The sequence below is a fragment of the Podarcis cretensis genome (genome assembly GCF_951804945.1).
Source record: "Podarcis cretensis genome assembly, chromosome: 2".
Classification (NCBI taxonomy): Eukaryota; Metazoa; Chordata; class Lepidosauria; order Squamata; family Lacertidae; genus Podarcis; species Podarcis cretensis.
The window spans coordinates 41,990,582-42,003,946 of NC_137171.1; the positions used below are offsets into that span (position 1 = coordinate 41,990,582).

Here is a 13,365-nt window from a genome sequence, read left to right on the forward strand (position 1 = left end):
GAATTCTGTGCCTGGTACCAGGTCAGGGCTAGGCATGACACAACCTGGGTGAGCATTTACCCCAACGCCAACACCTCTTTCCTGAGCAGCCATTGCTACTTCAGACACCAGTAGTTTATATGTGAAGTTAAGACTTCTTTGCTCCAGGGTGCATAACTTTACACATGCTTACGTTGTATCACATTTGCTATTTTAATGCCCATTCACCCAGTTTGAAGAAATCATTTGGGGGTTCCTCGTTATCCCACCCTGAGCAATTTGGTGTCAGCCATCTCACTGCTCACCTCCAACTTCAGAGAATTTAAAAACCAGCACTGGTCCATATAAAAGCACTTGTCCCAATTAGGCAAAACCTTCAGATTTTACACATTTCAAGATTTTGTGACAGTTCTCATCTCAAACATGCCAAACTGCATTAAAAATGTTTTAATGTAAAATACATTTAGAAATACATACATATAGAGATAAATATCTCGTAACTACTAAGCTTACTTGGATTTTTTGATGGACTCTGGGTTGTTGTTTGTTTTTTTAAGTCCAAGTCCCCATCCACATGCTTATTGATACTCCCAATGAACTTTAAAAGGATAGTTAGGCAGGAGCAAAGTCTGCCTTCTATCACTAAGCCATAGTGCTTCCCCTCTTAACAGCTTGCATCTCCTTCTTCACTCTCATCATTTCCCACTGGTTAGCCTGCACTCCCAACACTGCATATTTTTGAGGTAGTATCCGTCATAGCTTGTCTTCTCTGGATTCTCTGCCATGCTCTTGCACCCAAATTTATATGTATCTGAAGAAGAGATTCTGACTGGCAATGCATCCTTCAATACAAGGGATGTGTTCTTTGGTAACAGAAAGCTTGTTCTTTTGTGTTCTGCTCAGTTATAGTATTTCTGTGCATTCTCAGGAATTTGATGCCACAGATGTGTGGTTTTGATATGAACCAGTGCACAGAATTTGGGTTACTGTGGTGAAGATTTTGATTTATAGACTTCACGTAACCAAGAGAACTGATGCTTGCAATTCACTCTCTTCTCTCCATCCTGCTGTGGACAAGTCCCAGCGCCATAGGACACCACCCTACTGGCATATCTTATCATTATAGAATTATAACTGTAAAAAATGAGACATTAAGCTGTCTTTCCCTTCAAGGCCATCAGTGAACTCAACGCTTTGAAAAAGTTCTAGGAAATTTTTGACACTACTCTTGCTATTTGTTGCTCATTGTGCATGTGGTTGGTGCCCAAGGAAAAGAGTGATTCATAATCTTGAACCTGTCTAAGAGGGATTTAAAAAGAAAAAGGGGTGGCTAACATGTTCCACTCTAGAAGTTGCTGGACTACAGCTCCCATAATCCTTGACCATTGGCCATGCAGGCTGGAGCTGAAAGCTGTTTGAGTCCTGAAGCAGCTGAAGATCCAAGGATCCCAGCCCTGATATAAATGAGCTGTTTCTCGTACAACTTGCAGGCTGCAACAATAATGCATTAAGGAATCTGATTGTTTCCCATCCTTGCATTGGTAGCAGATTGACTCTAGGCCTGTTTCCCCACTAGAGAGAATGGAGCCTATTACATTGTATGAGCATTAAAGCCTCTCCTACTGCTTCCAAGCCAAACTCTCTTGCCCTCTCCACGTCATGGAAGAGTCTTTGTAGATCTTGGCTACACAAAGAAAGCAACCCATGTGTTTCCTTCCACTCCTGTTCTGCGGAGTCTAAAATTCTCACAGATGAAATATCATTCAAACATCCACAAAAGCATCTCACTGTGGGTAGAGTCTTGATGTATTTTTTTTTAGTGCTGCAGCACTGAATGCAGATGTACTTTTCACAAGGAACCTGCATATCTTGTTCATCACAATCCAGGTCCCTAATGGGGTTGTGTTTGTTAGTTACTCCAGAACTTTTCATGAAAATCAGCATCTTCTGAAAAGCGGAACAACTGTTACTAATTTTTTTTAAAAAAACCAACAATTAAATAGATATATATAATGCATTTTTTTAAAACCCAGTGTTCTTACCCTTTTCACCACCTAATTTCTTGTTCCTGTCTTGCCCCCACACTCCCTTCCTCCTTTTGCCATTCTGTATCTTTTTCAGAAAGGTTTTGATGTCAGCTGGAGCAAAGAGTTTGGACACTGTTTTATCTGTGTAAAAAAAGAAACAATGGGATCGGAAACCCAATAGGAACTATCCCATTTGCAAATCAAAATGAGATCTAAAGAATCACTCTGTTTGAAAGCTTGCTGCACAGAAATTTAAATTCATGTGTTCTACTTTATTTGCTTTCTTAGCAAGCTTCTGCAGTGGAAGAAGTGATGTATTGCAATATAGCTCTTGTGCAACTCCTAGGCATTTCAGAGGGATTCATACTACAGGTTTAGTGGATTGTGCCCAAGGTATTATTCATTTAATGCAGGATTTTAAGATGCTTTTCAGAATAAAAACCCTCACAAGGTAGCCTACAATTTATAAAACAATTCATGAAAAATAAGTAGAACAAAATCCAACAATGATTTAAAGGTAAAGGTAAAGGTACCCCTGCCCGTATGGGCCAGTCTTGACAGACTCTGGGGTTGTGCGCCCATCTCACTCAAGAGGCCAGGGGCCAGCGCTGTCCGGAGACACTTCCGGGTCACGTGGCCAGCGTGACATCGCTGCTCTGGCGAGCCAGAGCCGCACACGGAAACGCCGTTTACCTTCCCGCTGGTAAGCGGTCCCTATTTATCTACTTGCACCCGGAGGTGCTTTCGAACTGCTAGGTTGGCAGGCGCTGGGACCGAGCAGCGGGAGCGCACCCCGCCGCAGGGATTCGAACCGCCGACCTTTCGATCGGCAAGCCCTAGGCGCTGAGGCATTAACCCACAGCGCCACCTGATTTAATTAACAATGATTTAAAATACCATAAATTGACAGCAGATAAAAGCTAATTACAGCCAAGATTAAAGGTGTAAGAAATACACTCCATAGCATCATCCTAAAACAATCAAGAATATGCAAGATGGTTTTAAAGCTTGCTTAATAACCTGAATAGCAGCATCAGTGGTGCATAAACAGGTAAATAATTCTATAAACCTGGGACTTTACCTCACCTGGAGAGAATGAATAAGCTTAAAGATGTGGTGTTGCATATTTCACTTCTATTTATAGTTGTAGATACTAACTATACTATTTATAGTTATAGATTCAGCCCCCTTATGGAATGGGAACCTTGGGAAACACTTTGAAAACCATTAATGCTACCTGGAAGGAGCCATGGTTCATATCCCACAGGGGTATTTCTTCAAAAGGCACACCTAGGAGAGAGAGAAGGAGATGCAACTGAGATTTTCACATAACTAACATTGTGATCTGAAGCCACCTTATTTGAATTCCAGCTTGGTATGGACACTAGCCTTTTGAAACCCAGTTGCCTCCAGAGTTGTTTTTTCTTCTCTGGGTTGCAACTCCTACCATTCCTGACCATTGCCCATGCTGGCTAGGACTGATGGGAATTGGAGTTCAACAAATCTGGAGAGCACCAGGTTGGAGAAGGCAGATTGATATAGAGTAGCAGCAGCTGTCAAACACATGCCTTGTGCAACTGTACCTGGAAACACCAGGGATTGAAACAGAGAACTTTTCCACGCAGAGCTTGTGCTCTGCAACAAAGGTATGCCACCTCCTTTTCCTTTTGTAAAGAATATACTGTGTGTGGCAAATTACAGATAATGGGGCCAGGTTCAAATGTGCCAGCAGAGGCTTTAAATATATATATTGTAACATAAAGCACTGTGTGTGTGTGTGTGTGCAGTAGCCAGTGTGGTTGAGCAGAGCCATGGAGCTGCTTTCTTGACACCAGCATCTTACCTGGAGGAAGATGAGGTAGGGCAAGGTTGGGGCTGTGTGGAGGCAGCAGCATGAACACCTGATTGTCTCTGAGAGTGCACTAACATAGCCCTGATCTTGCCGCAGCAGCATCTGTAGTGGCTAGTGCTGGGAGTGGGTTTCCTTGGCTGCTACATCAGCTGCTACTGTGTGTGTGTGTGTGTGTGTGTGTGTGCGCGCGCGCGTGCGCGTGCGTGCGTGTGTGCATGTTTTTTCAACCAAGAATACATACCATGCACGAGTACACATACCATTAAGTTCAAACAGCTGACATACACTATATGTGTTAGAGAGTTCTACTGTGGCTTCTACTTACAATATTCTGGCTCCTGTCTATGCATTCCAATCTTGACCCATAGACAGTGCTTCAAGTGAATGGGCAACCACCAACACAGAGAGTCCTGCTGGGAACTTTGACACCATCCTGCTTCTGCTCTCTCTCTCTGTTTCTTTCTCCTCTCGTATCTCCATTGCATCTAGTGTTTATACAAAAGAATACATTCACACACACGAGAAAGAAAATGTAACGCCCACAGTATATTTTTTTAAATAAATAAATAAATAAATTGCATCGTATCACATAGAGACAAGTTCTCTTACGTTCATCTTGAGTTGTGAACACTTTGCACTGTCTTCCATCCTTCCTTGCAGGGCTCTGGCCGATATCCTCCGGCAGCAGGGACCAATCCCCATAGCACACTGTGAAAGAGAGACTATCTCGGCTATAGATACCTCCCCCAAAGACAACACACCAATCAGAACATCCTCCAAAAATCACTATACGCCGGTGCGCACCTCCAAGAGCAACCCAGGTAAGTGTTGCGCTTCTTCAGTACTTATAAAATCACATGCTGGTGATTTTATTGTGGGGAAATGAGTCAAGATGGAGGCTTAGTGCCTGGTGATTCTATGGAGCAGCAGCAATGGCTTGCATTTGAAAGTGCTTTTGTGACTATACTTTAAGAGATGCAAATACATTTGTTAATGGACTTATTGAGACATGTTTAAATGCTCGGTGAAGGTATAAGGTGAAAACAATGGCATTTTGCAGCAATGGACTACAATAATGAGCTGTTACAATAGAAAAGAATAATAACAATAGACAAACAAATGAAATCTGACAAAAATATGTGGGTGGGAGCACTACAAAGGGCAAGTGAATTGTGACATAAGCTTTCAGTCTCAAAACATGACCCAAATCCTCATCTGAGCACTGGAATCTTCTGCTAACTCCACTACCCACCTCCTGGGAAATAAGACATACTTTGTATTATCCATTATATGAACTGTTACAGTCATAATGGGATACTATGTAGAGCGAGATGCCCCAATTCAGTCACAAGTGATTGAATATGACACAGGAGTCATTGGGTAAAGCCTTCCTGCCTCTGGTTATTTGAGAGGTCAAAGCAGGTGACCTTAAAAGGGTAATAGCTCCACAAGGTGCTGAGGCAGCTCGTCTCTTTTGGCACTGCAAACTGCAGATTCCCAGCACAACACACAGGTAGTGTGACTGGGCCTGTCTTGGCATCTTTTCTTCTCTTTACCTTATTGATTGCATCCCAAGGGATCTTCCTTCTGTTGAGGCAAAAGGTAAAAGAGGGGTTTCAGCAGAGAAATGGAAGAGGGGAGGGAATACTGAAGCCATCTGTATCTGCAACACCTCCCAAGCTCCTTTATGGGATTCCAGATCTTTGTAGTTCCATGGGGGGGGGGGGTGTTAGAACAGAAAAGACTCAGATGAATGGGGAGTATTTCAGTGAGGAAATGGTGGGCGAGGGAATGGTTAAGCACTTCTCTCCCACAGTTCTCCTTCTGAATCTGCTTTTCACTTAACAGAAGCAGCCACCAACTTAAATATATGTATTTGCATGTAATGTGAGGATCATCATAACTAAAAGGCACGACTGCCAGATATTTAATAGAAGATGCTATAAGTGCATTTTGATAGAAGAAAAATGAGGCGAGAACTGCAAGTTTAAGTTAGGTGGCATACGTTGCTTTGTAAAAGAAGGCTGATCTCTGGCAGAAAAGTATCATAGAATGATGAATCGTAGAACTGTGGAGGATCCAACCCCTGCACAATGCAGCAATCGCAACACACAGTCCTGCAACCTATTTGAAACTACCCCAGACCCTGCCTAACTTTGCAAATGTGCTAGCAGTTTTATTGTTGCACCACTAGGGAGAGCTTTTGATGGGACAAGCTCTTCCAGCAGGGGAAGAATGAGACTGATATGGGTGCAAGGATGGATGGGAAACCTGCAGGAAAGTATGGCATGAAAAGAAACAGATAGTGATTTCTACCATAACTTGAATAGATGCATCAACAGTGTTCTGTAGCCCCAATACAGGCATTCCCTCCAAAACATGGATGGCAGGTAGTGTGTGTTGTGGGGGGAGTAAATGTGGATTGCCCAGAGGCACTGAACATCGTCCCACTCTCCTCTTCATCTGATTGCAACCACATAAGGGGAGAATCACTAAGACAGACAGAGCTTGGTTCAACTCTAGTGCAGGATAATCGTTAATTGATATCTGTAATGGTTCTAGGGGGTTGCTCGTGCGTAAGTTGGTGCCACACCTGGCTGGGTTACCTCTCCGATTCCCCCATCTGCCCCCCTTCTCCACTGGTGCTACGCTGATTTCCCTCCCCAGCGGATGGGCTGCCTCTCTCCCTACTGGGACCCTCTCCGGCATCCCTCTGGAGCCTTCCCTCTGCCTCTGGCTCCGATGGCAGTTCCCTGACAATATCCAACGGTATATGTATTCCTGAGGAATGAACTGACAGAGGTGAAGATGGGACTGAATAGGATACTAACAACTAGTAGAGGACAGTTTTGAAAAAAGATTCTCAGCTAGAATAATGAGTTGAGACTCAAGGGTACTGAGTAAGAAGATCTTGAAACCATGCAGGCTCTGGTTACTGAACTGGGCATCTAACTGAAACTCAAAGTTTCTTAAAGGTGAGGTGAGCCTAACCTGGCACTGAGTTGTGGGTAGTCAGGTGCCCATTCTCTCCCTCCGTGGACAGATATTTTCAGGTGTTGAGGGAGGCCTTCCTCCACCTCTCTTTCCCTGAGCCCTACAGCTCTGGGTAGGGAAGAAAATTTCACCCCAAAGAGAAACTGTAACTCAAACTCCAGGTCCCACAGTGCAAAGTATTTGGAACCTCCCATAATAATAACAGTGCCTCCAAGTGGAGTAGGGCTTTCAGTGTGGCTACCCCTGTTCTGTGGAATAGCATTCTTTCAGAGTACAGAAAGTACTACCAGCACTTTCTGGAAAGAATTGAAGACATTTTTTGTTCCAACAAGCTTTCCCAACTGGATAAATGAGTCTTTGCCATGTGTGTCTATTTTGTTTTGTTTTAAATGTATCTACTGTTTTTGTGTGTTTAACTGTTCTTTGCTGCTTTTGTTTATACATTGCCCGAGAAGGCAATTAACAACAGCAGCAGCAGCAACAACAACAACAACAACCACCATATATTTCTGTATAAAGATAGTTACACAGTCCTGCTAATTCTGACCAACCAATTTAAAAGATGTGCCCCTTTCTAACAAACTCCCACTTGTTCACAGTGCAGAACAGGCAAGGAAAACAAAATACCCCCTCCCCCAAAAAAAAAACCTTAAACATTTTTTATTTTAAGAAAATCATACTCAGGCCTTATGTAACCAGCTGATCTTAGGGCTCATCAAGACTTCATTTTGTGCCATGTTTTCTATGCACAGCTCTGGGATTTCAAGGTTCATGTCCAAGCACTGCGACAAAGAAAAAAAAACACCACTCAGACATGGACCTGGAAATCCTGGATGAGCCCTTACACTGTGTCCTGATGGGGAGTGCATTGTGAACAGGCAAAGAGGCTCAGCCAAGGACAGTGTGAGTTTAAGTAACCTGCCAAGCCCCACTCCATGCCTGTGTACTAACTGTTGAGATTTCCATTCCACCTTAAGGAGCAGACATGTGGAACTGTTGCGTGTCACATGTCTGTTTACATTCCAGCACATCTTGCTGGGAACTTCCGTTGTGTATAGTTTTTGCTTTTTCCCGTTCTCTCTGAGAAGACGAGAGAGACGACATGTTTCTTTGTCCTGATTTATGATTAATAAATCTGTAGTTGTAGTAGCTTCCACAAGCCTCACGCCTAAACTGTGTGCACAGTTCTCTCTGCTGATAGTGTGCCCTGGCTCTGAAGCCCGGGTCGCTGATTTACGTCAGAGCACAGGCCGATGGTCTTTGCAGTGGGACGGCTGAAAGGAGATAGCCCGGCTGGGGCTAGCCAGCTGGCCTCCTGACCCTCTGCATGTCAACACTAACATGCCCTCTTCACACTACACCTGATAGGCTTCACCTCCATCTGGGGCCCCTGCAAAGCTGCTCCTACCTGAACCCTCTGTGGCAAGCAAGGGAGCAGACTTCTGGTTCTAAGGCAGAATGTAATCTATATAATCTATAACCGCAGAACCTAGAGAAAGAATTTGGCAAAAGTCAACGTTTCCTGCATTTTTTCCTCCCTAGCTAGTATGCCGGGCAGGTAAAGGAATTGTTTAGCAACTATAAGTTAAGAAACCACTTCAGCACTACCAGCTCATTACCAGATAACTGCAGCTGGCGCTGTGGGTTAAAGCCTCAGCGCCTAGGGCTTGCCGATCGAAAGGTCGGCGGTTCGAATCCCTGCGGCGGGGTGCGCTCCCGCTGCTCGGTCCCAGCGCCTGCCAACCTAGCAGTTCGAAAGCACCTCCGGGTGCAAGTAGATAAATAGGGACCGCTTACCAGCGGGAAGGTAAACGGCGTTTCCGTGTGCGGCTCTAGCTCGCCAGAGCAGCGATGTCATGCTGGCCACGTGACCCGGAAGTGTCTCCGGACAGCGCTGGCCCCTGGCCTCTTAAGTGAGATGGGCGCACAACCCCAGAGTCTGTCAAGACTGGCCCGTACGGGCAGGGGTACCTTTACCTTTACCTTTAAGTGGTGCCCCACATGCGTGAATTAGTTGTTCCAGCTCACCTATCACAGTCAGAGATTCCGCATCCTCTCAAACCACAAGGCTCTTGGCTGAAGTTGATGTATGCATTCAGCTGTGGCTGATTTGTACAGAGGAATCAAGTTATGCACAAGCATGTGTGAATGTCTTGAGCTCCCAATCTCCTGCCTATAAAAATGCAGTGGTGGTACTGCAGGGGCAGGCTGTTGGGAGGAAAGAGGAAATTAGTTCAGTCAAATAATAATAATAATAATGAATGAAGAGGAAATTTGTCACTGCAGATTATCTGGGACATACACTTAGCAAATGAGGAAGCTGCCTCACACTGTTGGCCCATCTAGCCCAATATTGTTGACACGGACTGGCAGCTTCCCAGGCTTCCGTGCAGGGGATTTCTTTACCTGGAGATGCTTGGAATTGAACCAGGGACCTTTTGCATGCAAAGCACATGTTCTGCTATTGAACTACGGCCCTTACCAAATTCTGATGGAATTTAAATGCTAAGAGCCAGTTTGGTTGCAGGAAGAAATGTGGGTTTAGTGGAGTCCTGGGCTTCGACTCCGTACTGACAAAACTCTCACTTCATCAGGAGCCATCAGCAAAGAAAAAGAGACTGCAGTTTAAGATAGTTTCCTCATTCATCTGCAGAGTTTACAATGTCTTAGGGAGATATGGTTGCTGAAACTATTGTTTCAATGACAGCAGTTCTAAAACAAAAAGATGTGTTCAAAAAAGGGCTTTTGCAAATATCCCTATTTCTTGCCTCACAAAGCAAAAGTGACATGTTTGCTGATATGGATTAGTATTCTAAATAAAGCAATAGGCTTCTGAGTTGTTACCCTGGATCTAAAGAGAAAGAGCGAAAGAAAGATCCCTCAATTAATGGAAAAGGTGAATAATAGACCATAGTTTTGTATTTTGGAAGAGAAAATGGGAACAATGTGGTCCAACAGTGACCACCAGGGAATTGCGAAAATCATATTTCTTCTGGAGGTGCTGTGAATATGCAGTGCCATGATTTGGGGAGCTAGAAATATCTACAGGGGAAAATATAATGTAATCTCTGCTATAGATTGCAAAGGCAGCAGCATGCCTAACATACGGATGTCAGCAATGGGTCTCCTTTGAGGAAGTGGTTCCTCCTCTCTGCATAGCCATCCAGGGAATTCACCATTTGCTGTTGTGAGTTAGATGTAAAACACGGTATGCCTAAGATTACAAGAAATCTCTCTAATTGCTCTATCTATCAGTATTCCTTTGGCACCATCACAGAGATGCTAATTGTTCAATCTCTGCATTAAAGCTCTGTCTCCTATGTTTTCAAGCTTAAGGTACTGTTTCCTGCTATCCCTTCCCTGTGTGGTGGGCAGTTCAAGGCAAACTCAGGAAAAAAGGAGAGAGGTATAATATTATGAATGACTTGTTATTTGTACAGTTCAAAGCACACACTATTTCAGTCATCCTTATTGGGTGCTCTGGCAAGCCAGAATGTCAGTGGGCCCTCTGGTGTCCCCAGAACCTTCTCCTAAACCTTGTTGTCCTCTGGAGCTAGTTCTGGATTAGCAGGGTGGGAGACCGATGCTGAAGCACAGTAGCTTGCTTACATCTGCTTAGTGAGTCCAAGCCTGAGGTGCGGCTGGCTATAGGTTTGTGGTGGAGCACATGCATTCCATACTCAAGGTCCCAGGTTTAGTCCCTGGAAATGAGCAGGTAGCTGGTGATTTGAAAGACTTCAGCCTGGGAACACCTGGATAACTGGTGCAAGTCAGAGTAAGGAATAGTGGGTCGGGTGGACAAACGGCGTGGCCTGATAAAAGGTAGCTTCCTATGTCCCATCAAGATTTGAACTAAAGATATCCTGGCACACACCTCCATGTCTTCTTAACTACCTAGACTAGTTGTAGGAAAGGGATATGGAGATTTAGGACATCTTTGCAATCATCTGTATATTTGCAAAATATAAAGACTAAGCATTTACTGTGGAGCTGCAGAGTCAGCACCAAATGCAGAGCAACATCAGTTTAGCCCCTCCAAAATCTGAACCAGCTGTTAGCACAGTGAAATCCAAGCTGCCTCTTTTAGCTTTCTCTCTTTCCCTCTGGTCAGGCAAAATGGCAAGCATGAATGACTCAAGATATGTTCCAGATGTTTAGAAACAATTGGAGTTGTTGTTTTCTGCTGTGGTCAGATTGTTACCAAAAGTCAAACCATATATAACAGGACAGGATGCCTGATAGCAATATGGACAGGGGAGATGACAAAGTTCACTGAGATATCAGAGAGACCACTGGCCCACCATATTGTGCAGCAGTCAGGTGGACTCGTAGAGTTAAGCAGCCATGGTCATTCCTCCTGGGAAAAGAATGTTCAGACTCCACAGAAGATAACTGCCAGGTTCTTTTCAAATGGACCTCATGCCAGATTAATACCCAAGATTATGAATTTGTTAACCTGGAGCTCTGTTCACAGAGTTTGCAATAAGCCGAGGATTGCTGCAGACTTTTGGAGAAGGGTTGCTCAGGCAGATAGTTCCTCCTCCCATCAAACAGGGAAATTATTGATCTGGGTTTTCAAATATTCATCAGAGGCAGAGCTGGCTCTGCCATTAGGCAGGCTGTGGCAGCTGCCTCAGGCAACAGCCCCACAAACACCCTGCCACTGGTGCAGAAGTGGAGCCGGCCCAAATAGCGTGGGAATCTTGTTGAGCTCACAAATACCCATACATCCTGCAGAGAGAACACTGGGTGGTAAGTAAAAGGTAAAGGTAAAGGTACCCCTGCCCGTACGGGCCAGTCTTGACAGACTCTGAGGTTGTGCGCCCATCTCACTTAAGAGGCCAGGGGCCAGCGCTGTCCGGAGACACTTCCGGGTCACGTGGCCAGCGTGACATCGCTGCTCTGGCGAGCCAGAGCCGCACACGGAAACGCCGTTTACCTTCCCGCTGGTAAGCGGTCCCTATTTATCTACTTGCACCTGGAGGTGCTTTCGAACTGCTAGGTTGGCAGGCGCTGGGACCGAGCAGCGGGAGCGCACCCCGCCGCAGGGATTCGAACCACCGGCCTTTCGATCGGCAAGTCCTAGGCGCTGAGGCTTTAACCCACAGTGCCACCTGCGTCCCACCAATCTTAGGGTGGTAAGTACTAAGATTTTAAAGGGCTAGTGCTGTTCTTTCACTTACAATTGCAGTGCAGATCAGCAGCTGCCCTTTGATTGTACAAGAATACCTGCTACCTCTTTTGTGGGGCTGGTTAGGAATATTTCCTCCTTTGGCCAGGGAGTTCGTGGTGAGCATCTACTCCGCACTGCACTCAGGAGATTAGGTATTAATATATTAAAGCTTTAGCAGTTAGTCCTTGCTGGCAGGGTCAGTGCAGGTAAAGAGGGTGGTATAATTATAAGGAAACTAGTAAGCACCCCAAGGCATCAGATGAGTGGCAATGGGGGTATCCATAGACCAGATTCTCAAGTCCAGTGTGCTTAGGGAAAATGGGACCGCCTTGGGAATGGCTCAACTCACTCAGGGCTAAGGGGTTGTGAACTGTGACAATGACAGGACTCCCTCAGTGTAGCAGATGTAGCTGGGAAGGATAGGTGCTATGGCTGATGGAAAAATTCCATACCAAATAGCCAACCCCAATGGGGATTGAAATTTAGGTTTAAATAGGGTTCTTGCCTCTATGCAGCTACATTTGTCATCCTTACATATCACCGAAATGCTCCTTCAGGCTACAGAACCTTTTAAGGCAGTGTAGCACCGCCTGGGTGAAACAGAAAGCTTTGCTTCGCCTTCATGGCTGGATTAAGCTGACCTTATTATCCCACAACATTCCCTAAAACATCCTAAAAAAAGTGCTCAGCAGGAACAACAAACAACAACAACAACAACAACAGACCTTTGGAAGGAAACCCTAGATTTCCTATGAGAAGTTCAGCTCCTGTTTACCAATAATGGTATTAGACATTTAAAGATTTGTAAATATGGAGAATCCGGTTTGCTTCACCATTCCCAAGAAAAAATTTCCCCTTCCAGTTTATGTGCTACCGTGGCAAAAGTGGTTCAATGAGCAGGTGCCTTCTGCACCTTTGTGTCTGATCAACAACCTATTGATGTAAATTCGGATTTGAATGCAGCAAGCTACAGAAGTTAGTCCACTGATTAGCTAGATATAGCTGGGAAGGCTTTTAATAAGACATTTAAGTCAGGAAGCTTCCAATGTAAACACACACAAAGTGCTGTTTTCAGCAACTCCTTCTACCTGGGGGCATATTTTGATCTCAGTCTGCATGCAAAATGAGAGTGGAACATGTCCTCAATCTTTCTCTTTTCCTTACCTTAAAAAAAAAAAGTTTTAACAAATGTGTCCAGCCAATTTCAGAGTTCAGCAGCATGGGCAACATTTCACCTTTTAATCCTCCTTACACAGATGTGAAAAGATTTTGAAGCCAAGGCCAGCTGCCTCTGGGTTGGCAGATGAAAGAAGAGAACTATTTTGGTTAGAGTTTTTCTG

At 44.6% G+C, this 13,365-nt stretch overlaps 1 protein-coding gene and 1 long non-coding RNA gene across 9 annotated transcripts in view; one reads left to right on the top strand and one right to left on the bottom strand.

Annotated features, from left to right (window-relative positions):
• The window catches only part of LOC307210430, a 344,426-nt gene extending 340,131 nt beyond the window's left edge, over window positions 1-4,295 (bottom strand). The window contains exons 1-4 of the long non-coding RNA XR_013835992.1: window positions 4,184-4,295; window positions 3,244-3,296; window positions 2,022-2,147; window positions 649-1,926 (exon numbers count right to left, since the gene is read on the bottom strand). This is a non-coding gene — a long non-coding RNA (uncharacterized lncRNA). The remainder of the gene's footprint in view (window positions 1-648; window positions 1,927-2,021; window positions 2,148-3,243; window positions 3,297-4,183) is intronic.
• The window catches only part of SHISA6 (shisa family member 6), a gene marked incomplete at its 3' end in the record, with an annotated part of 291,216 nt that overhangs the window by 17,015 nt on the left and 260,836 nt on the right, over window positions 1-13,365 (top strand). For all 8 annotated transcript variants that reach the window (XM_079966069.1, XM_079966073.1, XM_079966071.1 and 5 more), the window contains exon 3: window positions 4,519-4,679. In XM_079966069.1, the coding sequence (XP_079822195.1) occupies window positions 4,519-4,679 (161 nt within the window). The remainder of the gene's footprint in view (window positions 1-4,518; window positions 4,680-13,365) is intronic.